The 26,478-nt window shown below is 39.4% G+C and overlaps 2 protein-coding genes across 2 annotated transcripts; one reads left to right on the forward strand and one right to left on the reverse strand.

The window, feature by feature from the left end:
- Positions 1 to 790: 790 nt before the first annotated feature.
- LOC139713542 (mitochondrial disaggregase-like) lies at positions 791 to 16,273 on the reverse strand. Its single transcript, XM_071625265.1, has 13 exons — positions 16,017 to 16,273; positions 12,145 to 12,199; positions 11,672 to 11,758; positions 9,514 to 9,617; positions 8,943 to 9,071; positions 8,192 to 8,289; positions 7,334 to 7,448; positions 6,395 to 6,472; positions 5,033 to 5,295; positions 4,249 to 4,411; positions 3,293 to 3,486; positions 2,694 to 2,798; positions 791 to 2,158 (listed from the first exon to the last, which is right to left on the reverse strand). Exons 1-13 carry the CDS (start codon positions 16,270 to 16,272, stop codon positions 1,874 to 1,876), a joined length of 1,932 nt encoding a protein of 643 aa, XP_071481366.1. The 5' UTR covers position 16,273; the 3' UTR covers positions 791 to 1,873.
- A 299-nt stretch (positions 16,274 to 16,572) lies between these two features.
- On the forward strand, positions 16,573 to 23,792 carry LOC139713544 (scaffold protein ILK-like; the record flags this gene model as incomplete). Its single annotated transcript, XM_071625267.1, has 4 exons — positions 16,573 to 16,819; positions 17,820 to 18,455; positions 21,386 to 21,551; positions 23,697 to 23,792. Coding segments are annotated over exons 2-4 (351 nt in total), but the record flags the coding sequence as incomplete, so codon positions are not given.
- Between the last annotated feature and the right edge of the window lie 2,686 nt (positions 23,793 to 26,478).

Below are 26,478 nucleotides of genomic sequence, written 5' to 3' on the forward strand. Positions count from 1 at the left end.
ACCCAGGGGGTAATTGGCGTGGTGCACTGTCCTGGGGGTAATTTTCGTCTTGATAGTTATAGGGGAGGGGGAGTTGTAGGCTTGTTTATCCGGGGTAATCATCCTCGGGAAGTTATCGGAGGGTGTAGTTATCGGATGGAAGTTATCTGGGGTCTAGTTATCGGAGGAGGGGGTAATTAACCTGGGGATAATTATCCTGGTGGTAATTATCGGGGGGGGGGGGGGTAGTTATATCCGGAGGGTAATTATCGGGGGGGGGGGGGGGGGGGGGGGGGGTGATTATCCGGGGGGGGGGGGGGGGGGGTAATTATCCGGGGGGTAATTATCCAAGGGGTAATTATCCGGGGGGTAGTTATCCGGGGGGTAGTTATCCTGGGGGTAGTTACCCAGGGGGTAGTTCTCCGGGGGGTAGTTATCCAGGGGGTAGTTCTCCGGGGGGTAGTTACCCAGGGGGTAGTTTTCCGGGGGGTAGTTATCCAGGGGGTAGTTATCCGAGGGGGTAGTTATCCAGGGGTAGTTATCCGAGGGGTAGTTATCCAGGGGGTAGTTTTCCTAAGGGGGAATTGCCCTGGGGGGTGATTGCCCTAGGAGGGTAGTTGTCCGGGGGGTAGTTGTCCTAGGGGGTAATTACCCTGGAGGGTAATTGCCCTTGGAGGGTAGTTGTCCGGGGGGTAGTTGCCCTAGGGGGGAATTGTCCTGGGGGGGGTAATTATCCGGGTGGTAGTTATCTGGAGGGTGGTTTTCCAGGGGGTACTGTTCCTAGAACCGGTTGACAGAGATGGCTACCTATGTTGCACCATAGACATAACACATGCACATTGCCACATTAGCGCAGACATTCTCAGAACTACGTTTAACTACTAGTATTGATACAAATTCCATGTTCAATTTAGAACAAAATGAGAACATTATCTTCAAGAACAGACCAATTTGAATGCAAACACACACACGCACGCACACACACACACACACACACACACACACATGCATGCAAATGTACTATAATACATGTACATAACTGTGACTAAAAAAAAAAATCGACTCTCGTGAGAGTCAAAGTTCACTTAAGTCGACGCATTTTTGTCAGTCCCGAGAGCTTTGACTCATGCGAGGTTTACTGTACTTGGGACCGGCAGTTTTCTTTTGTTGAATCAAAATTTCATTATAGTCAAACAGTAAGGTATATGATGATACATTGTATGTAGAGGAGTCTGATTACTTTGGGATCTAAATTTTTACATGTACTTTGTTGAGGCAAAATTTGTTATAACCGTGTTCGTTATAACAGAAGTGCACTGTAACACATAGGTTCTTTACGCTTAACAATTGGGCAGCATTGTACAACTACTTGAACAAATGTAGAAGGTAAAAGATCCCTGAATTTACTTCAACAGTCTTAATTTGATACATAAAGAACTGAACTAAGAATCACACTGTTATCATTTGCATTACAACTTTCTCATCAACAATGTGCTTCAGTGTCCAGATTTCACACTTCTTCATATGACACTAGCAGACAGATAGAAGAGCTCCCCAGAATTTTCATGACAAATTTCTTCACGAGAATGGCAAGAACCCATCTGACATTGAAATGCCCTGAAATGCTTGCAAAAAACAAAAACAAATATGATAACACTGTGTAGATGTTCTAATTACGAACAAGACCACCTCTCAATAACCACTCATCACACTCTGTTATGCTGCACCCGTTATTTTCATGTCATAGTTGATATAATATATGTACGCTTCATATACATGTACCCAGGGTAACCAGATTGGGGATTCTTCAGATATTTCGTAATGTCAGCATTTTTGCAGGCAGTAACAGATGGGTGATATATCACATTTTTGATGATGTGTCATTGTCCAAACATCAAAAGTTTGAATGATGGTCTCTGTCAGGCTGTGGAGGCCCAGGAAGAAGATTCACTGTCTCCTTCTGACCTTTCTTGATCACCTGCAGCTTTAAGACTGACTGATGAGGCTCATGGGATGACACCCTGCCCCCTCCTTCTCCTCCTCCTCCTCCTTCTTTTCTGTTTGAATCTCTCCTGTTACCATGGTGATTTTCATCCACAGCAATGTGAAGCTGGCATCCTCTGGAGATGAGCTGCTTCTCCTGAGCAGCTGCTAGCTGGTTGACAATCCGACGCTCCACCTTCACAGGTAGAAGAAAAACGAATACTGGACTTATTGCGATGCACATTTTCTTTGAAAGAAAAGACAAACTACACAACAAATGAAGATTATTTATGGACTTAAAAATATCAAATAACTAAACCATTACTTTCGAAATGCTCTGGATTTCATTTTGATACTTTAACAATAGAAATCTTGAACGGTGACTCAATTCTCACTGTGCCTGGCCACTAATTGATTAATAGTCAATCATGTTTGGTGTTCTGTTTATTTCCTCTAAAACCGTTTGAGGTAGTGAAAGTTTGACAAATTCAATCGGGCATTGTTATGTGCAAGTCCTACTGAACAGTAATTTGATGCGAGTGGGAAAACATAAGATGACAAAATCTTTACTCACTGACAGTCTTTAGGTACAGAGTGTACTTGTATCAAAAGACCTGCCAGAAATTGTGCCCAACCGGCAATCAAGAAGAGCAAGAGTTATTTTTTCTTTTCATTACTTTCTCCGTGGCAAGAAGGGTCAATGGTTGGAGCAATTCCTCAAGCACACTGACCTCATGTTTGATAGACCTGGCTCCATAGTGGACATCGTAGCCATCGGCCAGGATTTCCAAGACCTCCACATCCCAAGTCAGTTCCATGTCGTGTCTATCTTTTGCCTTGTAGGACAAGAAATGCAGATAATACTAGTAAAGCATCCATACCACGGTTGACTTTTGGCATGAACCTAATGAAGTATAGGAATTATTATATGGAAGTCTGTATCACACATATACCACACAGCTGGTACAATGTACCGAAACTGTCATTATCAGTGGCACTGATAATGCAATGAGCAACCACTTATACAAGAGTAAATTCATTGATCAGCTTTGGTGTGGGTGTGTAATTTAATGCAAGAGCCATGTAGCTATCTTTTTACATGGAACAATTCAAACTTTAAATTCATTTTTTAATCAAATACCTACAGTAGATACTGAAACAGACTCACATACATGTATATAAATTCTTCTGTTGCCTTATGAAAATAATTTTGCAAAACCAAGAATCACCGACACTTAAACGCTACAACTTGTGAAAGGAAAGAGGTGTCTGGACATTCAAGTAAACCCATGTGGCTCCCCAATAATCAAGCAAATGGAGTCTAACCTACCCTCTTGGCCCAGAAGTTCAGCTCCTTGGTGACCAGCCGGATGAGCTCGGACCGGGAGAAGGGCAGGAAGTACACCATCTCGTTGATGCGGCCCAGGAACTCGTCTCGCCGGAAGTGACGCTTGAGGATGGGCTGGACGACGTCCTCCTTGAAGCGCTTGGATATAGTCACCTGCTCCATCATCTCAGCCACCACTGCCAATCAAATCAACAATTTGAAATTTGTGCATCATTTTTACAATCCTGAAAATTGGATTCCTTTCATATTGAAGCAGGTATATCCTAAAGGTAGGTACATGTATTGCTGACCTTTACTCCAAATAATAAAATTAGAAACTTCTTAATGATAGAGGGGGAAACAATAACATAGATTTCCAAGGAATCTATTCAGACCCAAAAAGATTCCGTTATTTTTGGTACAAAAGGGCGTATTCTCAAGTGACATGGGGTTAGTTTTTCATTTCTTTTTTTTTTTTTTTTACTATATAGTGCATTACCGTAACAAACAGAATTAAGAACATTGCAGCAATCCTGAATGAATGACTAAAATTGTGATGTCCTAATTAATTTATACTGATACTGCTGAGAGAAAAAAAAAAATAAGCAGTGTGCGGTCATGGTGATTTTGTGGTGAAAATACCTCTATCTCTATCCTAATAAACAATATTCATTTGTGAACAGACATGCCACCTAGCAAAGAAACTTAACAAGTGTGAAATTGTAATCTTACATCCCCCAAATAAAAGAGGAGTAATATCAGAAACACAAGTATTCGAATTCATGAAATTCTTCTGTCAAGTTTTTATTGCAACTGATTAACAAATTGCCCTACGTCAACGTAAACAAGTGTATATTTATGTCGATGTAGAGCAGTTTGATAATCAGTTGCAAAACACAAGTTTTGTTTTCGTTGATCTCGGTCACAGAAATAATCATTTCGTATCTCCTCGTCCGTACTTTTCTCCTGCTCTGTGACCTGCCTCTGTTCCATCATGGCCTTGGCTTCTCTTCGCAGCTGGAGGGCGTGTCCAGCAATCTCATCACTGGCAATGTTAGATGTCATGACAAAGATGGCGTCCTTGCACTCAATGGTCTTCCCTTTCCCATCAGTCAGTCTGCCCTGTGACAGAGGATTAAAATGGTAGAAAAGTGCATTGACTTTTGACCATCTGTGGCATGTCAAAATTGTCCTTTACACTTAAGCCTCCCTTCCTTGTCTTAATTGTTGATTGTACAGTTAACTTCGCACAAGTCAAATAATCACCTGAGTCGAAGGTCTTTTCAAGTCCTTTCCTCTTTATATTCTATTGATTTTAACCCCTCATACAATGTAAGTCCAAGTTTCTCTAAGTCAAAGCTATTTCTTCAGTCCAAATAGATTCGACTTAGGCAAGGTTGACTGTACTTGTAATTTTAAGTTGGAATGCTGGGTTTGTGATGTGTATCAAATTGTACAATCGTATCGGGGTCATCATGATGAATAAATCAAATCAAAACTAAACATCCAATAGACAAACAAATCAAATCACACACATGCACGCTCACATAAACACAGGTATACACACACTAGGTGAACACGTACTGTATATACGCATAGTACAGTGTATTCATTGTATGTCTTTATCCATCTCTACATTCAGTTATTCATCCAGTTATTCGTAACCAATCACACAATATATACGCGTACATGTACACAAACATGAGCACAGCAACTACAATGCGTACATGAAAATGAACTGACCTCATCAAATAGCTGGAGCATGATGGTCAAGACATCGGGATGGGCCTTGTCCACCTCGTCGAAGAGGACCACGGCATTGGGGTTCTGCTTCAGCTTCTTGGTCAGCTGCCCTCCTTGTTCGTGGCCCACGTAACCCGGCGGGGAGCCGATGAACTTTGCCACCTCGTGCTTCTCCTGGTACTCTGACATGTCAAGCCTTATGAAGCCCTTCTTCACGTCCTTATGCATGTACCTTGCTATTTGCTTCGCTAGCTCCGTCTTACCTGTTATATATTAGTCGTACAATAGCTTTCTTTCTTGGTTTACATCGGGCAACTCATTATTGTCTTCATACTGTTTGATAAAAAACCTCCACTCCTCAGTGATTGGCAGTACACTGACAGTCTCCGCGAAAGAGTTGCTACTAACTGTAAAAGTGGATATTTTCATGCGACTAATATTTTGCACTTGTGGGGGTAAGAAGAGTTTCGCACGTTCTCAAATTCCGCAGAATCAAGACCTCAACTACTGGATCATACGGCAAGCAAACAAAATTGCTTGCTTTTATTTTCGCGCTAGTTTCTGGTTGCGCGAAATGCGCAAAAATTTCAACACTGGGAAAATTTCCACTTTTACAGCAATTCATCTATTTGCATCTTCAGGTTGGTAGCACACATAGACATAAAAAATGAGCCAAAAGTAAGCATGGACTGATTAACTGATAGAGGGAGCTCTTTACTTCCCTTTACTCCATGATCACAGAATCAATGAAATGACAGTTGTATGTTTGGATAATGCTTGCTTTTGTCAAAGGACCCCAACTCTACTTCAGCTACACCTGTCTGTGGATTTCCCAAAGTAAGGCAAGAATACATTTCTGCTAGTGACACCAGGATGGTGTCTTCCAGTGGTCTTCAGATAAGTAGCGGGTCGACACAATCATTTCAATTATCAACTACATGTTATGAAAGAAGTTTATATGTAACAAGTTTTATGATGCAATCACCACATGATTTGTTTTAGTAAGCCACATTTATCATAACCTACATCTATACAGGATTTTTTTTTTTTGGATCAAAATGGCTTTACACTGCTGAAGCAAATGAGAAACAGCCTTTTAACAGACATTAGACCACGATGACATGGGCCACAATTTTGTGAAATGAGCCAAATAATATTCTGCATATGAGCCCGTGGCTTTAACCTGTTGAGGACGAGTCCCGAGTATACTCGGGCAGGTGTTTGTGGGAAGTGCGTGTTGTAGCAATATCAAACCGTCCTCAACGGGTTAAAGAAAACACAAAATACTTTAAGAAGTGTTAAGCATCGATCAAAGAAAACAAAAGTGCTCGATATTGATAAACAGCTCCAGTTCCAGCTTACCTATTCCTGATGATCCTAAAAAGAGGAAAACAAGAGGGTGGTCTTCATCCATCCATCCATTCTCTTTCCTCCTGACAGCTGGTAGAAGACAGCGCATGATACAAAAAGATATGAATTCCTACCCTAATTTATTTACCATGCACACACGTAAACACACAGAAATAATGAACACAACTTGTAAACACATACTTAGATTTGTATGAAATGATGAAAATTCAATGTTTCTGTCATTGAAGTCTGAAACATGATGTTACACAAAGATCATACAGAGTTACTATACAGCTACAGCATTCAGATACTGTAAAAGTGGACATTTTTACAACGTTGAAATTTTTGCACAACCAGAAACTAGCTCAAAAATACAAGCACATGAATATTTTTGTTTGCCATATGCAGCAGTAGTTGATGTCTTTATTCATGAAATTACAAACAAGCAAAACTCATCTTATTTGGCCGAGCGAGAAAATTACACACATAAAAATATCCACTTTACAGTGATACTAAAATAACCTTACAATGCCCTCCCTGGGGTTCCTTGGAAATGATTTAAAATTTAACCTACATGTAAATCTAGTGTCTAAGAATTTTTTCTGAAAATCATGAGGTTTACTAATAGCTTTTCTCCTACCAGGAGCTACTCTCTTGGCATCTTTATGGTCATTTGAAGTTTGGTTGTCAGATCAAGTTTTGTTTATACAAAAACATTTTGAAGATTAGGCCTTGACTAATAACCACTTACGATGGGTGACCTGCCTCTAGTTTCATGATCTTCTGTTTCGCTGTACATAACAGGGTTCACATCTGAATATGTTTCATACTGAAATCATCATCATGATACAACATACCTGGTTACAATAATAGTGATGATGAAGATGAAGATGATGATGATGATGATGGTGATATCAATGGTAATAAATTCAAAACATTGCAGGCACAAACCTGCAGCCACTGTTGCTATGGCACCCTCCTGACCAATGATATGCTCCTTCAGTCTTTGCTCCAGGGGAAAGCGCCGCCTCTCCTCAGCTGCCCGTTCAGCCTGTATGCTCTTGAACTGCAATTTCAAGATGCAGATTATTCCTTCCAACATCTGCACTACCAGTTTATTGAAAATGCAAATGCAAACACAAACGGAAATCATAACTACAGCTCAACTACTGATATGATACCATCAGAGAAAAGTTCACACAAACTGGGGCAATAAAAGTAATCATGCTCAGAGACATAGTGAGATTAAAATGTGAAGTTGAAACATAACTATGAAAATCAAAATAACTTGAGTACGGTACTTTTAATTTCTATCTACAGATGCTCTTCTTTCATGAGCATGTTCTAAATTGCTCTACATTTTATTTACAGGTTTCCTCTGAGTTAGATGAACTTACATATATTTCTCTCGAGGAATCTTTGAAAGAGTTGAAGTATTTCTTTAATACCTTAGAGTGATATCTGTCACTAACAAATTATGCACTTCATTAACCCATTGAGGACAAGTCCCGAGTATACTCAGGCAGGTGTCTATGGGAATTGCGTGTTGTAGCAAAATCAAACCGTCCTCAACAGGTTGATAGCGAAATGTTAAATGTTTAATGATTGAGTTTGGGGTATGAGAATGCTTATTGATACTCTGATATTCAAACCATCACAACTCTGCTTGTAATCATTTCAGATCACTTTGATCCTTGTCTATTCCTAGGATTTTGGTAGCGTTTTTCAGGGTACAATAATCTATCGGATGCAAGCTTGGAAATTCATAAAGTGGAATGTAGTGTACAGGTTCAAATGAAACAAACATACCTTGTCAGCATATTCCCTCAGAAGTTCTTTCGTGGCATTATCCTTGGCATATTGCACAGGTTTGTGACCATTTTCATTCTCTACCATTGGGTCAGCTCCTGTATGCGAGAAAAACAAAATCATAAGGTGTGGCCAGGAGAAAATGGCTTTTAACCTTATAAAAAGAGCTTCAAATTGTCAAGAACCCAATCTACTGTATTAATGTCAATCATCCTTTGACATACACAAATATCTGTATTATACAATTGTGGCTGTTTATCCCGTTGAGGATGGGCTGATTTTGCTACAACACGCATTTCTCATAGACACCTGCCCGAGTATACTTGGGACTCGTCTTTAAAGAGGTTAAGCAACATCTTCATTTTTCTTCAGTTTAAAGGTAAACAATGAGGAATAAATTTTCTATATGTGGTGATTACATCTAATATAATAGCAATATTAGCTACACGCCGTATGTAAAACTTATCATTAATAACAGTGAACATGTACGTATGTATTATTTCTTGTTGATGGAAATTAAAAGATTTGAATTGAAAAAAAAACAACAACATAGTGTAACATGCATTAAATTCATGTTTGGATTTTATTGAACTAGCATAGCAGACAAATTTGCCACACCAGTTTAAGCTTCCGATGGCTTCTTGTTTGTGTCTTTATTCACACATGAAAAATCTCATATCTACCACGGTACAGAGAAATGCACACGCAAATTGAAATTCTAACGAAAAGTTTGATTTCAGTGAACATATACCTGCTTCCAGAAGAATCCTGACTATGTTGATGTCATTGGAGAGAACAGCATAGTGGAGAGCTGTACAGCCTCGGAATGATACCCTGTTGTTGAGCCTGTCACTGAAGTCATCTTCACGATCATACAGCACTGTCATAAAAGTTATTTCATTTTAAAGGAAACTATGTGAGATGGGTCGATAGTGAGGTGTTTCTGTGAAATTAAATAATTAATGTTCTGCAGCTAAATTCAATACTACCTATTCATAAATGAGATAGCTTGTTTTTTTTTTGGATAATTGATCAGTATGTGATTTAGTCAGTTTGTCAGAGGACTGCAGAATGTTTCCATATGAAAGATATATATTTGCACATGGTTTTTCAGAACTGGATACAAACAGTTTTTTTTTTTTTTTTTTTCAGATGGAACCTGCAGTTTTATTCTCTTTGCAAATATCAACCTTAGAACCTGGCAAATACAAACTGTCGAAGAACCGCACCATTTGGGCAAGTTTGCAACATGTGGGTAATATCAGGTGTAGCAACTTGCTACACGAAAATGTAAAGTGACTTCCATATTGCTCCATTCCCACCTTGTATAGAATTCAGCTTCTTTTCTTGTGCAGTCTGCCATACACTGCTGAATTCATCCCCAAGGTTTGGATCGGCACCAGCCTTCAGAAGAGTTCGCAGGGAACTTCCAAGGAAGAGGCGAAATTGAAGATGGAACAAAATGGATAAAAAGAAGAGAAAACTGACTAGCTTCAAATATAATGAAGAGAAAAGAGTTATGACTGGTCACCACAGCATATCTTGCCCATTATGTGTTAACCCTAAAAAGACTGGGCTATTTTGGTAGCTCGAAAGACTGGGGGGGGGGGGGGCCTAAAGGGCCCCCCCTTAAGATCTCAGCCGTGGATCGCGCGATTGCCGCGGAAATTTGCACAATGGTAGTGTGTGATGTAATCTACAAGATCGTATATTTAAATTTTCCAAAATAGTTTTCTTTTATTTTATTTTGATTAATTATGCTAATTTATGCGATAAATCAGACTTTTTTATCTAAATCAGTAAATAAAGCTCCAAAAGTGCTCATTTTTGGTCTAGATATTCTTTGTAGCATTCTTAGCAAATGTACTTGAAAAAAAATTCGGTATCAAAATTAATTTCTTATTTGTTTTATTGTTTTATGAATTTCTTATGTATTTCTTTGTTTTTTCGACCTTTTGCTTTTGTTGTTTTTTTCAGCAAAATTTGTGGCAGACCCTTTTTGAAGCATAATACTACTAAAACAAATTGATTTTAGCCATTGAGAGTAAAAATAAGCATATTTATATGAACCATGTGATAAAACTCAATTTGTATTGACTTTGTACACAAAATCACATTTTTGAGCCATTTTCGGTCTCACATGCATGTACAAAAAGTTATGTAACTTCAGAACCGTACCCCCGGGCGTCACAAATTTGGTGTCAAAATGTGTGGGAAACTCGAAAGAAAAAAGTCATAGAGCATCGCGGCGAGAGCATTGCGTGTTGCTGAGTAATCGCGCGAAATGTCAAGGGGGGGCCTTTTAGGCCCCCCCCCCCAGTCTTTTTAGGGTTAATGCTGTGTTTGTATAAAGTTTGGCTGATTGCTATTATACTAGTCAAGCTAGATCTATCATTCATACAATTTTCAGGCTAGAACAACGTGTTATCCATCGTTGCAGAGCCACAAAACAGTACAAAAGTTTAATATTTCAAGGGAAATTCGCTTAAATTATAAATGGAAGTATTGCAAGCGCTAAATGTTATCTCCATAGTGACTTTATGAAGCACTACAAGCTGAACTATTTCCAAGTCAATCATTTAAAATGGCAAATCAACCTGTTTCTGGTGGCCATCTGCCTGCAGTGATCCCTCAATCATCGTTTGAGTGCAGTCCCCTCAGAAGCAATTCATTGCTTCAGAGGAGCTGTTCTGGCTCAGAGGAAAAGACCACGCACTATCAAACATGAGGTTCCTGGTTCCAAGTCTCCTGGCTGCAGCAGCTTGTGCCCCTGGGCAAGGCACTTTATCCTCATTGTCTGGTCCTTAGGAGGGGACTTAAAGTCATTGATTCCTTAGTTACATCAGGGAGGTGGGAAACTATTTCCACCACCCTGATTACATGTATGTATTCTTTGTTTCTTTGAAGCGTAGGGCCTATTCAAGTGTTTAATCTCACCAAGTAGAGTTCTGTACTATGAATGGGACAAAAAGCAGGATGTAAAACTCCAGGGCAACCACAATGAAGGAATTAAATCAGTTAAAGTTGGAATTTAGCACACTCTATTATTACATTCTATTCATGACTTACATACACTATTTTTCAAAGGAGTGGCATTATCTTTTCAAAAGTTATTAGAGTTGAAATGAAGAGAGTGTTACTTAGGGTTTTTAAGACTGAAAAGGGGCCTATAGGACATACCTAACTACACTATTCTTTAAAAAAAAAATAGATAAAAATAAAACTGCAATTTCCAATTCATTTTATGATCAAAAACTTATGTAAAATTAAGATACAAATTGTTCCTATAGGAAAAAAAACCCCTAAAAACTGACTATGTTTATTGGCTTTAACATACTGTATTTTGAGTCCGCACAAAAAAAAAAATAAAAAATTGGCGTGCAACTTTTTGTTGGTTTGTGATAAACAGTCATATATAATTGGCACTAGCCTAAGAACTATATGGACCTACAAATGATTAAGACAACTTGAAATATTTACCTTTCATGTTTGTTGACTGCAGCTACATGTAGAGCAGTCCATCCAAGAGAATGTCTCTGATTGACATCAAATCCAGACTTAAGTATTCTGAAGGACAAAATGAATAGAAAAACATGACAGGAAACCATGGAAGAACGCAAAAAATCTAGTTAGGTAGATACCAACATCTTTTAAGTCTTGCTATCATGCATCAGAAAAAAAAGAAAGAATTATCTATTCTCAGTTTCATAACTATTATCACTAACATCATCATCATCATTATCTACATGGTATCAAGCAACAATCTAATCCATTGTAAAGCATGAGCTCAATATTTTGAGATAAATGCATAATCATCTCATTATTGGGAAAGTAAGTTTCATGAAGCATCATGGAACATCTTTGTCACACAGTGAAGTTTACATTCATGACAGTGATAACTGGATTGGACCCACAAGGTGAACATTTTATGTTTTCTTTTGTTTTAATCTTACCTGCATAGTTCTGCTTCATCATTTTTCCTAGCTGCCTGGAACCAAAGATTTTTCACTGTAAGAAAACGGGGAAGATGGGGAGGCAAGGGGTAAAATCTGAACATTACAATTCTATGTACCGGTATATGTCTTGATACATCATTAACACATTGCTTATGGGAGGCAAGTCATGTGCCATTTTTCATGCTTATGGAAAGTGCAGTTTCTAACAGACTATTATAGGGGTCATAAGGTCAGTCAGATGTTGTCAACCATGTTTACACGCGTATGCTTGAAGGTTTCGGAGTACACAGACTGTATTAACACTAAAAATACAAAAATGGTCCTCTCATTCACACATTGTATTTCATATAAGATTATGAACTCTGATTTAACTTGATTTACCACCTTGAATTGGGCATAAGGTATAAAGCACTTACTTGCCCTCTGTATCAATCCTCTCGAGTCTTGTTTTATGTTATCTTTTAATAGCACTACTTTTCGTATGTAGGGCAAGTGCATTATGGGAATATAGTGTCTGGGTCTGAGCCATACATAGCTAACCCCAGCACGGGGCACTGTAAAAACTTTACTACTGGGTTGGGGTCGCTGGTGCAGTTAGGTCATAGCAGCTAATTCACATAAATTCAGAAGTTTTCACAGTGTTTAGTTTATAACTATTGATGATGTCCAGTGATGCACGGCAATGCCAATACCCAATACTACTGGTATATTATAGGCTCTTCCAGAATTTGACTTTATACAATGAGAGAAATCCCTTTGTTGTAGTTTTGAGTTTGTGTGACGTTTACAATGTGCATTGATTGTATCTTTAAACATTGATAAAGTCAAGAAATGATGACTATTTAAACTTTTATCAATCAATGTTTACCATGTTTACAGAATTCCTCAGAAGGGATGCCATGAAGCCAGGCGCAGCGCAGCAGTCTCCGTGAAACATGTACATGTCCCCGACAACAAATTGAAGATAAATCTACAGACCGATCTTTCAGTCAATTTACAACTGCACAACAAGGGAACACCCCGTGTGCCATGGTTAGACCTTGGCTTTCAGTCTCATGCTTTAGAATTAGATTTTTAGATAATTTAGAGACCGATCACAGGGCAGTAATTTTAGAGTCTAATCTACGAATTTGAAGATTAAACTAGAATTTAATGAAACGAGATCTATCTAACCACAGTGAGCGACCCAACACGTACCGGTTTAATACACACAGTGCCCCACGCCGGGGTTAAGATCTAGGACTAGGCCTATCAATCATGTCTATATAGCCTGATAGGTCATAGGACACTGCATTCACTGCAGTCCAGGAAACCCGCTCATGAGGACCGCTCCCGCGTATGAGGACTGCCCCGCCTCAGAGGACCGCCCCCACGCCTCATGAGGCCCGGGGGGAACGCCTCATGAGGCCCCTTATTCATTTCTTATTCATCTCACATCTGACGTATAAATTGTCGCAACTTTGCACGATGATTCTTTGTTACACACACGTCCACTATCCATGATGAAAAGAAGAAAAAATCCTGTCAGTTTTTTTTTTCAAAACTCGATTTCTGAAAAAAAAAAACAGACAGGATTTTTTCTTCTTTTCATCAATCATGGTCCTAGTGGACATGTGTGTGTAACAAAAAATCACAGTGCAAAGTTGCGACAATTTATACGTCAGATGTGAGATGAATAAGAAATGAATAGGGCCAAAGGGGGCCTCATGAGGCGTTTCCCCCCCCCCCCCCCCCCCCCCCCCCCCGGGCCTCATGAGGCGTGGGGGCGGTCCTCATGAGGCGGGGCAGTCCTCGTACGCGGGGCAATCCTCATGAGCGGGTTTCCCGGACTGACTGGGCCTAAACATGATTCACGTATTTAATGGTAACGTTACCGTACATAATTATATGACTCTCTTAAACTTCGCGGAACCCTTGACAATGGCTAAAACTCAATGTGGACAATGAGCACACCAATGAATCCTTGGTCATTTGGTAGTAAGTACTAGGTGTTTCAAAAAACATTTCCCACTTTTGATTCTTAATGATTCATAAACTATATATCAGATAACACTGTCATTGATATGAGTGATAGCTGAATACTGTACAATTTGGTTGAAGGTGGTTTAAATATGAAAGCATAAATCACTTTCATGAAATCCATGATTAATTTCACAGTTAGGTTCCAGATTTTGCTCTATTTTCAACCCTCTGTACAAAATTTCACTTTGCACAGGGGTCAATGGGTGTGTATGGGAGTGTGTGGTTAACACCTGACAATGGTCCTGAACAATGGCCAGGGTTTGAATGCTTCATTATTTATTCATGAGAAATTCCACTGTCACAACTAGTCTTTATTCAGGCTCTGGCAGTATCTGTGTAAAGTCAAACACCTGTCGATACTGTCTTTGAGTCGCGACAGTCCTCTCCCTATACTTCTGAAAAACGAAATTACAATGAATACCTTCTGTTCCATCGTAAACATGGTGACAGGAAGAAAAGAAAATCAATTAGAGTATACACTCTTGTGTATATGGAGCCTTAAATAAATCTACTGTGAAACAAATCGCCCCAATGATGAATGCTGCTGAACTCTTTACCAAAAATGATCTCTTTTTATCGAAAAAGCGAAAATTTGTCAGACTATTTAATTAGTATACATAGACAGTTGTATAAAAATGAGGAACTTTAGATCATTAAATGCTTAATTATATCCCAAATTTAGTGATATGGGAAGCAAAATTTGAAAATGATTGCCAGCTGGAATGAAATGTGGTGTTTGCAAGCACATGGAAACATGTGCTTACTTTTTCCATGTGCATGCATTTTACCCTTTACCGAGCATGAATTCAGACTAGCAGTGCCCAGGGCAATCAACATGAATTATTGATTAAGCATTCATGTGCCAGGGAGCGCCAGACTGACGCCCAGTCAACAGGTGGTTCAGGCATGTCCATTGTTCAGGGCCATTGTCAGCACACACTCACATACACATCATTGGTTTCTGTGTAAAGTTCATTTTTGTACAGAGGGTTAAAATTTGACCAAAATCTGAAACCTTACTTCAAAATCAATCTTAGATTTAATGAAACTGATTTATGCTTCCACATTCAAATTACCTCCAACAAAATTGTACACTACTAGTATTCAGCTATAATACTCATATCAATGACAGTTTTATCGGATGAACAGTTTCAGAATTATTAATGATCAAAAGTGGGAAATGTTTTTGAAACACCTAGTAGGGTTGGGGGTACCACGTATCGACACCCTAAGGATCTGTAGCTTGTTTATTCTAAAAATATAATACAAATCCGCCTAATTCTTACCTCAAATATGCCATAAATACTGCAGTTTTGAATGTCGTGACCGTCTCGTTGATTATGAATCTCCGTTTTAAAATAGCGCAATTTTAGTGCGTGCGTTCCGTTTTCTTCGCGCAGCTAAAAAGGGAACCTTGCGATCGACACCCCCTCTCCTCCATAGGTATACACGTGAATTTCACAGCATAGGTATACACGTGAATTTCACAGGCCATAGGTAATACACGTGAATTTCACAGCCATGCGTCGTTACTGATCGGATGTGTAATTTTTAGCTTGGTTTGTTTGAGTTTGATTTTCGTTTCTTCGTTTTTATTGTTTTTATAGCTAATGACACTTAATCCCGCGCGTACTTTTTTGTTCTATACGCAAACAGCCATGATACGCAGGGTGTCGATGGGAAGGTGCCCTGTCGATAGGTGGTGCCCCAACCATATATGATGGACCGTAATGCGTATGGGGCTGCTGGTCGCAGTTAGATGGACCCTAACCCCGTCGCGGGGCGCTTATTTGTCCGTATGGGGTCGCTGCTGCGGTAAGCTAGATGGACCCCTACCCGAAGCTTACCCACATCTACTGCCTCGGCACAGGCGGCTACTGCCCCGACAGCAGCAGCGATGCCGAGTCCCGCACGAGCAGCGCTAGCGGCTCTTGCATTCGCCGTCGAATTATCAGTCAGGGCAGTTCGAAATAAACGTCTGTTGCATGCATGATATGCTTTCCTTTGCACATGCAAGATTCTTGAGACAGGTGCAAGTGAAATTGTGGCACGACTTTGTTTAAAGTTCGTAAAATTCGAAGCCAAAGATCGCAATGTCCTCATGTTCGCACTGCTCATAGAGGCTGCCATCTTGATATGTCATGATGTTGAGTTTGAGACTTTAGAGAGTACAAAACGCAAATTACAAATTTCACGAATTCCCGTGGAAAATCTTTATTTAAAAATAAAACTATACTGCATAAAGTATTTTTAATGAGAAAAATTAAATGAAATACAAATGCACTAATATATCTGGCAAGAAATATTAACAATTTATCCTTCTTATGAGTAGGTGAGTCGCCTAATTAGGAATGCGAAGAATCTTGACCCACAACGCGTTGAGGTCATTAGCTTTCAGGCGAAAGCGAGACGATGTGCATGTTATTGAATGGTGGGTGCAACCAGATTCGCTGACCATCATCATCAACGAGTTTCCACACAGCGTAAGCCGGGGTAATCCAATCGGGATACGGATCGGGAGGGAAGGATTCGAGCACGTCTAAGCTGCAAGTTTACGTACACTACGTCGTTCTGTTGCTCCTTCATGCCCTGCTGAGTCAAACAATCCTGACAGCTGAAGTCTAACTAACTCATCAACTAGTTAGCAGTGGTTAGTACATCCTACACTAGTACAGGTACAAACCGTGAGTAAATTTAGATCTGTAGGCCCTACCATAAATAACGTAATTATAACGTTACACTCGTTAGACGCTAGTGTTAAAAACTCTCTTGTCTTTTTAAATTAATTTTGATCCTTTTTTATGATTCCTCTTTGACTTTAACACGGTTAAAAGTTTAAATTACTTAGCTTTGCCTTTAAAATTTATTTTAGTTTGTACTTTCTTCAGATGGTCCAGTATTTACTATTGGTGAAGATGAGAATTGGGCTTTTAACTTTTTGCGAGATACCAAGAAAACACTTGACTTATGAAATAGTACAGAGCATACCATTTTATTAAAGAGGAATTCTAAGTTTATTTGATGAAAATTGGGTTTGGAATGACTGAAACGTCCAAAAATAAAGTAAAACAAAGCGATCGTAATAACTAACTGCTAGTGGGTCTCACACTTTATTTAGAATCGCTCTGTTTTGGATATCTCAGCCATTTCAAAACCAATTTTCATCAAATAAATGTTGAATTCCTCATGGAATTAGATTTCTACATACTCTCTCATATTTCATATAAGAGGTTATAAATCATCTCACCAAAAAATGTTAGAAACCTAAAATTAGGTCTCAACCAAAACTATACAATCCCTTTAACATGAAGACACTTCATCATGACTTTGACTCTGATACTCAATAGTCAGGGATTTAGTCTTAAAACTTAAGTAGACAAATCTTCAAAGATTTGTGGATTATTTTGTGGTCGATTTGCAGTTCAAAGTTTTAGCAGACTGTAACTAGTGTACTACTAGTGAAGAGTATGGTGGTACTGGTTCCAATCTGAAGAACTTCACTAGGCATAGAAGTCACTCGATCAGCTCATGAAACTGTACATCGCATCGAGGTATCCCAATAACTACTTAAATTGTCTGTGTGGGGAGATTGGCTGAAGAAGCCCCCCTCTGTTTAGGTTTCACAATATTTCTTGTTGACTTTAATGCAGAAACACCCATCGTCACGGAATAGAGTGTCTCTGCTCTGTTTATTGGAGTTGGACATGATGAGACCAAACTGAAAGCCTTTCCATCCACCAACATGACTGTGAGTGTGAGGTTGTGCGTCTGTTGATGAAACCAGTTCCTCTCTTTACTCTCCAGCTGCTAGCTGGGTGTATTGTGGATCCAGCTTAGCCGCTAGACAAGTAGCAACTGACATCTTTATCTGGTGACTGGTTTGTTCTGTGCCTTCATGTGCTGGAATATTGATCAACACACACAACTTGGATTAGGGCGCCTACTGTAGCTGTACTCATTCTGCCAACGAACTGCATGGGTGACCTAACACATTCACTATTGGGTGACTAATCAAGGAAACATCCCACCCCAAGCCCACGCTTCACTTACTGCAGAGCTTTTGTGAACTAGACTCTGTGTTTGTTTGTGATTGGTATTCACATACAGTTGTTGTAAAATCAACTGTTCACACAGAACATTTAATCATCAAACACTGCCAACTTTTTGCCGTTTGCTTGAAAGTGTTCGGCACCCAAGATGGATGATATTTTCTCACAGATTCGGGATGGAAATGCTGTCTACGTCAGAGTCTGGCTTGATAAAGTGGAGAACGATCCCAATCAAGGGTAAGACAATTTTACTTTTTGGGGGGATTTGATGCTATTTTTTATATTTTTATTTTTATTTTTTGAACTGCAGAAATCATTATGAGTGCCCCTACACAGTGTGTACTGGAAATAAAATGAGCTACAGTACTATTGTGTGGTTTGCATGTTTACCAAGTTAACAAACATAATTTTGTTCAGGGAAGTATAAAGACAGGAAGTCTCGGCGGCTCTATTTCCTTTGAGGAGCTGGAACATGTTCATGATACAGGGGTGCATTGCTTTGCTACACTGTACGTTATCAAAGCTTCCGTAGGAAGTTGGTTGCAAGGCTTAAAAGATCAGATGCCCAGTTGAAAAATGATACTTCCCGTCTCCTCAATTATCAAGGTTTATAGGAAGCCAAAAAAAAGTCTGAAATACTGCAAAAAGAACGTTCAGATAATTTGTTTGTTTATAAATTGTTGCTGTTTTTTTGTGACAGTGGATTCAGAAGATAAGACATGAAAAGAGCAACATTCTGATTGGTTGTTTCACACATGGATTGTACAATGATTACAAAAACATAGTGTTCATGTAGGCCCTACTTTGTCTGTGATACATTACATTTTAGTGTTGGCCTTCTATTTGTGCAACTTAGGCCTTTAAAAGTGTACACCATCTAGCTACAATTGTAAGTTCCATAGTCTATCACTCTTTCTGTCCTAAACAATATTCTTGATAGTGTTGTTACCTCCTACTGTACATTTGTACATGTTGTTGGTCAATTCCATTGTGACTTATGGGACAAAGTGACAATTTTCGGCAATTTCAAACCAGTATTTTGAGAAAATAGTTGCATCAAATGCATTTTTTTCAGTTCATGGTTAGATCCATCATATCACAGTTTATGAAAACACCATACTTAGTTTGAAAAGTATCATTGCATTACGTACAGCAACGAAAAATTGCTGTCATGACTTATGGGACATTTGAGGACCACCGTTTTTCACATGGGAAAGTAAGTTCTGAAATATTCTTACACACAGAGTCTCTGGAAAGATATTTTCTTTCCTGAATGTAGCAAAGGGTTGGTGCTTACCCTGAGCCAAGTGGTATGAATATCTACTCATTGGTACAGTAGCAGGATAGGGAAAACCAGTGTGACTGATGGGACACAAAAACGAGACTTATGGGACGCTATCAACTACCACATTTTGAGATTGAGAGAATAATATTTACTGATGCCAGAACAAGTTCTAGAACATCATAAAACCAATCTATGACCAAGGAACATTCAGAAAATAAGCCATCTGAGAATTACACAAGCTGTATTATGGTCATAATAGTGTATCAGAAATGATACATAAATTCTGCAAAAATTGGCAATTTTCTTGAAAAATGAAGGTTTTTCGGACATAACTCCACTCCACGTTCACCGATGTTCACAAATGAGGTATCAAAATATCCGTTGTGAAAGGCTGCTTTGAGTAAACAACACCAATTCATCTAATTAAGCTTCATTAATCATCTATACTCAATAGTTTGATTTTCATAAAATGCAACCTTTCCGTGGAATTGACCTGTTGTATTTTAGCTAGTACATTTGTAGTTACTGATTTCCTTCACTTTTTCCCCTCAAATCATGATTTTGGGTGTGTGTGTGTGTTTTTTTCAAAAAATTTTCTTTAAAATTCAAATCAAAATCCTCAGTGAAGGTTCAAGTGAATGGCCCGTAGGGCCTACAGTGTATTAAAAAAAAAAAAAAAAAAAAATCAACTTTATTTTTAGAATAATAATTACCCGGTAATGTTTAACTGATCAAAGTTAGGAATACTTTTGGAAGAGACTCTGTATACATGCATATTACACTGCTATCATATTCTGGTTTGAGCATGCTACTGTAAGTATTGTCCAGCTGTTCAAGTGATACCGTTCATGTCCAAGTTTTGCCTCGTCCAACACCTGGACTTTCAATCAAACCTACAGTGTATGGTTGCCCCCTTCCACCCACACACTTTACTGTCTGTCATACTCTCTCTCTCTCTCCCTTCCCCCTTCTCTTCCTTCATCATCCTCCCCCCCCCCCTCCCCCTTGCTCTCTTTTACTCTTCAACTACATCTCCATCTCTTCTTCTCCTCCTGTTTTGAATACTGTACATTGTACTCCCACTCCTCACCCCCCCCCCCCCCCCCCCCCCCGTGTGGATGACACATACTTTGCTATGTGTAGAGAGGGAGAGATAATAATTAAAGGGATGATCAACACCAGCAGGCAGTGCACTACAGTGTACTTTATGATCTGTCAAATTTTGTTTTAGCTGATTTCTTTTAGGAAGCTTTCAATTATACCTGAATACTACATTGTACGAGTACATTGTAGAATGATCTGCAATGTACTGTTAAACAGTGTACATCATGCAAGTCGTATGAGCAGATTTCTTTGTGGCCTTGCTGAAAAACACTAGAACAAGGGATAACATGATGGAAAAGAAAATAATGATAATTCATATTATGAATTTAAGTGAAATTGAAAGAAATTTGAGCCTTAGTGCCATGTGGCCAGGTATATATGTTTTGAAATTTGTACATTTACGAACACTGTGTTACTCTCTACCTGTAGCTCTCTACCTGAATTTGTGATTGATAAATGAGAGATTATAATTTGTTATACTAGTATCTTGCTGTGAAAAGTTGTGACAAATTTGTGTAATGGGCACTATACACTATTCTAAAATCATCAAGATTGCTTTTTGATGTCATTTCCACATCTAGATGCAATCACTATTGTTTATCTGTATCACTTGTATTGTCTTGTAAATGACTAATTAATAATAATGTTGATGATGATAATAATGATAATAATAATAATGATAATAATAATGGTAATAACAACAATATCAATGACAATAGTATTTTGTATTACTAAACTACTCCTAATGTGTTGTTTATGTTGTGCATTCCATCAATAGAGACGACCATGGCTTCAGTCCCATGCACTGGGCCTGCAAGGAGGGCAGGACAAACATTGTCGACATGCTGCTCAGCCGTGGAGCCAAAATCAACGCTACCAACATGGGTGATGACACGGCGCTGCACTTAGCAGCAGCTCATGGGCACAGAGACATTGTCTTAAAGGTAAACATCACTCTAACGTAATTTCTTTACAATGACATGTTGCCCTTTTTACTGTTCAATTTGTTTGTTCATGTTGACAAACATAAATGTACCTGGAGATTGTAAAACTCATTCAAGACTAGTTCTCAAAATTCTCCATTGATCATGCAGATTCTTTAATTCATCAGCATTTCTATTTTCTTCAATTGATACGGAGACAATTGAAACAAACATTCATATGTCGAGTGATTATTCCTTGTTAACCCTTACTATGCTTTGTTAACCGATTTTCACTGATCATTGTCTTTAAACCAAATGTCAATGAGTAGAGATACATGTGTAACCTGATCCCCCTAATCCTTAACCCGTTCCATACTGAATTCGGAAATGTTCATAGACTTAAAGGACAAGTTGACCTTCATAGACATGTGGGTTGAGTGAATGCAGCAACAATAGTACAACACATCAGTGAGAGTTTGAGGAAAATCTGGCAATCCGTTCAAAAGTTATGATTTTTTTAAGTTTCTGCTCAGTCAAGGCTGGATGAGAAGACTACTATACTTTGTGATGTCATGGCATATATGTACAACGATATAAAGAAAGAATAAAGAAAATTCAATATATCTTTACTTTTCTGGCATAACAAAAGAATACTTGACTTCTCTCTTTCAGAAGGCAGGGGGAATAATATTACCCTCACCATACAAGTGTACATCAGTAATAAGTCGAGCAAATGTGCACTTTATTCGAAAAGTAAAGTTTTATGAAATTCTCTTTTTATTTTCCTTTCATCTTTGTACGCATGTGACATCATACACTGTAGGAGTCTTCTCATCCAGCAGTGACTGCGCAGATATTTTAAAAATTCATTACTTTTGAACGGATTGTCTGTTTCCCCAAACTTTCACTGACGTGTCCTACTAATATTGTTGCATTTTCGCTCAATCCACATATGAAGGTGGACTTGCCCTTTAATGTGCAGGTGACCAGGTTCCCGTATGGAACAGGTTAATACTGTAACACCTTGGCCTTCCTGTTGAGCTGTGGCACATTGCTACATAAATTGGAGTGGGCTTGCTATACAATTTTATAAAATGGGTTCAAGAATGTAGCCAATAGGAAGCGCTGAAATGAGTCATGTGTGCTTTGGCTATTCTAGTCCCATTGCACTGCGTGTTAAATCCTATTGCCGATCGTCTGTGCGCGCGGCGGCTCCTTTGAATTGCATGCATACAGTACGCGCTGTCAATCCTGTAAACAACTTCTAGTTCGGGCTGCCGGCCGGCCGGCCTGTCTTCCCTTGTGCATGCATAACATGTGTGGCGTACGTATACTCATACTCTTATACGTACACTTTGTACAGTACAGTAGACCAAGCGTTGTGGGACCGGACGCGTACATGGAGTCACTTTGAAGGGCAAATCCAACGATTTAGCAGGTTAATTCTCACGCCGTTTTTAGAGTATGTTGTCTAGTAGGCCTATATGAGGAGTCTATATCAAGTCTTTAAGGTAAAGGGTGCATATTCTATGTAAAATAAGTAAGTTTTCATGCGGGAACTTAAGTGTCCGGAAACCCAACCCCCCATCATACTTATAGAGCTACTGTATGTGCGGGATTTCCGAGTGCGACGTGCGTAAATGTTTGGGACGAACATCTTCGGACGTCTTGATCCACAAAGGTACGTGAAAAACGCTGAAAAATGCTGTTAGTTTTCGAATTTTCGACCCATTTTATAAAACAAATGATGCACAGGATTATTTCGTGGCGTTAGTGGAGGCGTATTTACAATGTAGTGCAACATGCACTCGGCTTCGCCTCGTGCATGTTTCACAATTGTTAATACCCTCGAGTGCACTATACGCCTTCACTAACGCACTCTATCCTGTGCATCATTTGTATTTTCTCTTATGTACACAGATCCAGTTTGAATAGATTATCGAATGCTGATGAAAAAATGTTCATCTTGGCAAGTTTGCTATTAAAGTGCCTAGTCTCTAAACAGCAGTAAAAGTTTACACCAGAAATCACTCTGAGCAGTAGCTTTGCAATATTTTACTCTATGCATGCATGAGGGGCACTTCGTCATGCTCTTCACAGTTTGCAGTACAATGTACAATGCATTTGTGATATGAATATTTTGTCTCCTATAAACATATCTTGCAGCTGCTGCAGCACAGGGCAGATATCAATGCAATGAATGAACACGGCAACACACCTCTTCACTACGCCTGCTTCTGGAATTATGAACTGATTTGTGAGGTAAGTGACAAGCTACACATTGTTTCAACCAGATCTTCCTACTGTATATGTCACAAATTGGACAATATATGTTGTTCCATCATTCTATGTCTTTGAAATGTCTTTTTTGCATTTTCAGAATTTGATTTTAGTATAATTATCCTTGAACAGGCGCGCCGGAAGCAGTTTTGGATTGGGGGGGCAAATATTGGAGGGGGCTCACGATAGACCATACATATGTTACACAATGTACACACACACACACACACACACACACACACACACACACACACACATCTCTCTCTCTCTCTCTCTCTCTCTCTAAATATATATATATATATATATATATATATATATATACAAAATATGTGTGTGTGTGTGTGTGTGTGTGTGTGTATATATATATATATATATATATATATATATATATATAAAGTGGCGTACGATGGGTCGAAACATTGGGGGTGGGCACCTTGTGGAAAAGTAATTTTGACGGTGTGTATGCTTGTGCGTGTGTGCGTGCGCAATAATGGGACTACAATACATTACGGAATGTGATACATTCAACAACGCAGTCATTGAGCAACATTGTAAGTTTTCCTTACATGGATTATGGAATGATGGTGTGAAACGACAAATTATGTACTGTCAGCAACATCAGGAGAATTGCATAACAATAAAATGCGAGCGAGCGGAGCGAGAGAGCTTGAAAATTTTGACATTTTACAGTCCAAAAACTGCCGTTTGTAGCTATATCTTTCGCTTTGGAAATTAAGGGGGGGCATCGGGCGCAACTGCTGGCAATTACTGGCGGCAACATTAGGAGAATGGCATAACCATTCAATGCGAGCGAGCGAAGCGAGCGAGCTTGAAAATTTTGACATTCTACAGTCCCAAAACTGGCGTTTGTAGCTATATCTTTCGCTTTAGAAATTAATGGGGGCGCAACGGGCGCAACTGCTGGCAATTACTGGCAGCAACATTAGGAGAATGGCATAACCATTCAATGCGAGCAAGCGAAGTGAGCGAGCTTGAAAATTTTGACATTCTACAGTCCCAAAACTGGCGTTTGTAGCTATATCTTTCGCTTTGGAAATTAATGGGGGGCGCATCGGGCGCAACTGCTGGCAATTACTGGCAGCAACATTAGGAGAATGGCATAATGATTCAATGCGAGCAAGGGAAGCGAGCGAGCTTGAAAATTTTGACATTCTACAGTCCAAAAACTGCCGTTGTAGCTATGTTTTTCGCTTTGGAAATTAAGGGGGAGGCGCACCGGGCTCAATTGCTGGCAATTACTGGCTGCAACGTTAGGAAAATGGCATAACGAATAAATTTGACGATTAATTTTGACATTTTACAGTCCCCAAACTGCCGTTTGTAGCTATATATTTTTTTTTTTTTTCGCTTTGGAAATTAAGGGGGGTGGGGAGGCGGCCCAGGCGCAACTGCTGGCAATTACTGGCAGCAACATCAGGAGAATGGCATAGCGATTGAATGCAAGCGAGCGGAGCGAGCGAGTTTGGAAATTTTGACATTTTACAGTCCAAAAACTGCCGTTTGTAGCTATGTTTTTTCGCGTTTATTCTTTTATATACATATCTATCTTATTTTATCTATTTTTATTTAGGCCAAGTAAAAAAAGAAACCAGTTTCTCGTCCTCGCGCGCATCGATTTTGGCCGCCGCATCGATTTTTTTACTATTTACTATTTTCAAAATGGCGCTGAAAATACCAAGAAATTCATAATTCTCGTCCCAGCCCGCTCCCCGCCCGAATCGATTTTCAGTTGCCGCATCGACTTTTTTGATATTTACTATTTTTTCGGCCGCCGAAAAAAAAAACAAAAAAACAGATCGACAATTCACCTACCAATCGTGACGTCTCATTTCTAATTTTTACGCCTTGCGTCCTCTACTTAGCTGTAGACTGTAGTACAGCTGTAGCTTCTGTGTGTAGTGCGTATGTAATAACGCATGCATTTCACACTGCGAGCTCGGCCGATCGGCAAGAAGGAATGACCCACAAAGCAGTCGAACTGCACTGTAGTTGGATGGGCGGCGCGGCGGGCCGGCCTACTGGGCTGTGATGTACAGCGCACTCGGTACGTCGTGAACGCGATAGCGGCAACATTTTTGCGAACAATCGCTGATATTCCACGCATATTTCGCGCGTTGTTCGTATTTTTCCCCGTTTCTGATATTTTAAGCGGATGAATTGTACTGTACAAATGCTTGTGAGGATTGTACGTATCGAGTGTGTATACATTTTCATGTCATTGTGACTATGTGCATGTGTGTGCAGTGTCGGAAGGTACGGTGTGTGGAGCCGGGAAATGTGCAAACGCCGGGAAATGTGCAAACGCCGGGAATTGTGCAAACGTCTCGCCGGGAAATGTGCAAACGCCGGGAAATGTGCAAACGTCTTGACAGGAAATGTGCAAACGCCGGGAAATGTGCAAACGTCTCGCCGGGAACTGTGCAAATTTCATCAACGGGAAATGTGCAAACATGACGCCGGGAAATGTGCAAAAGTTCAATTTTGCCGGGAAATGTGCAAAACGTCGCCGTGAAATGTGCAAATCATTTACTTTAGCGATATTGTGTATAAAGATAGTAGATAAACTCCATATCAAAACTGCCCATGAACTTCCACCATTTAGATTTTCTTAATGAAATCCTTGACAGATTTTCAACAAAATTGGCAG

The sequence above is a fragment of the Diadema antillarum genome, unplaced genomic scaffold (genome assembly GCF_040938485.1).
Source record: "Diadema antillarum isolate AM-2024a unplaced genomic scaffold, OU_Dant_1.0 seq00001999_RagTag, whole genome shotgun sequence".
In the NCBI taxonomy this organism is placed as follows: domain Eukaryota; kingdom Metazoa; phylum Echinodermata; class Echinoidea; order Diadematoida; family Diadematidae; genus Diadema; species Diadema antillarum.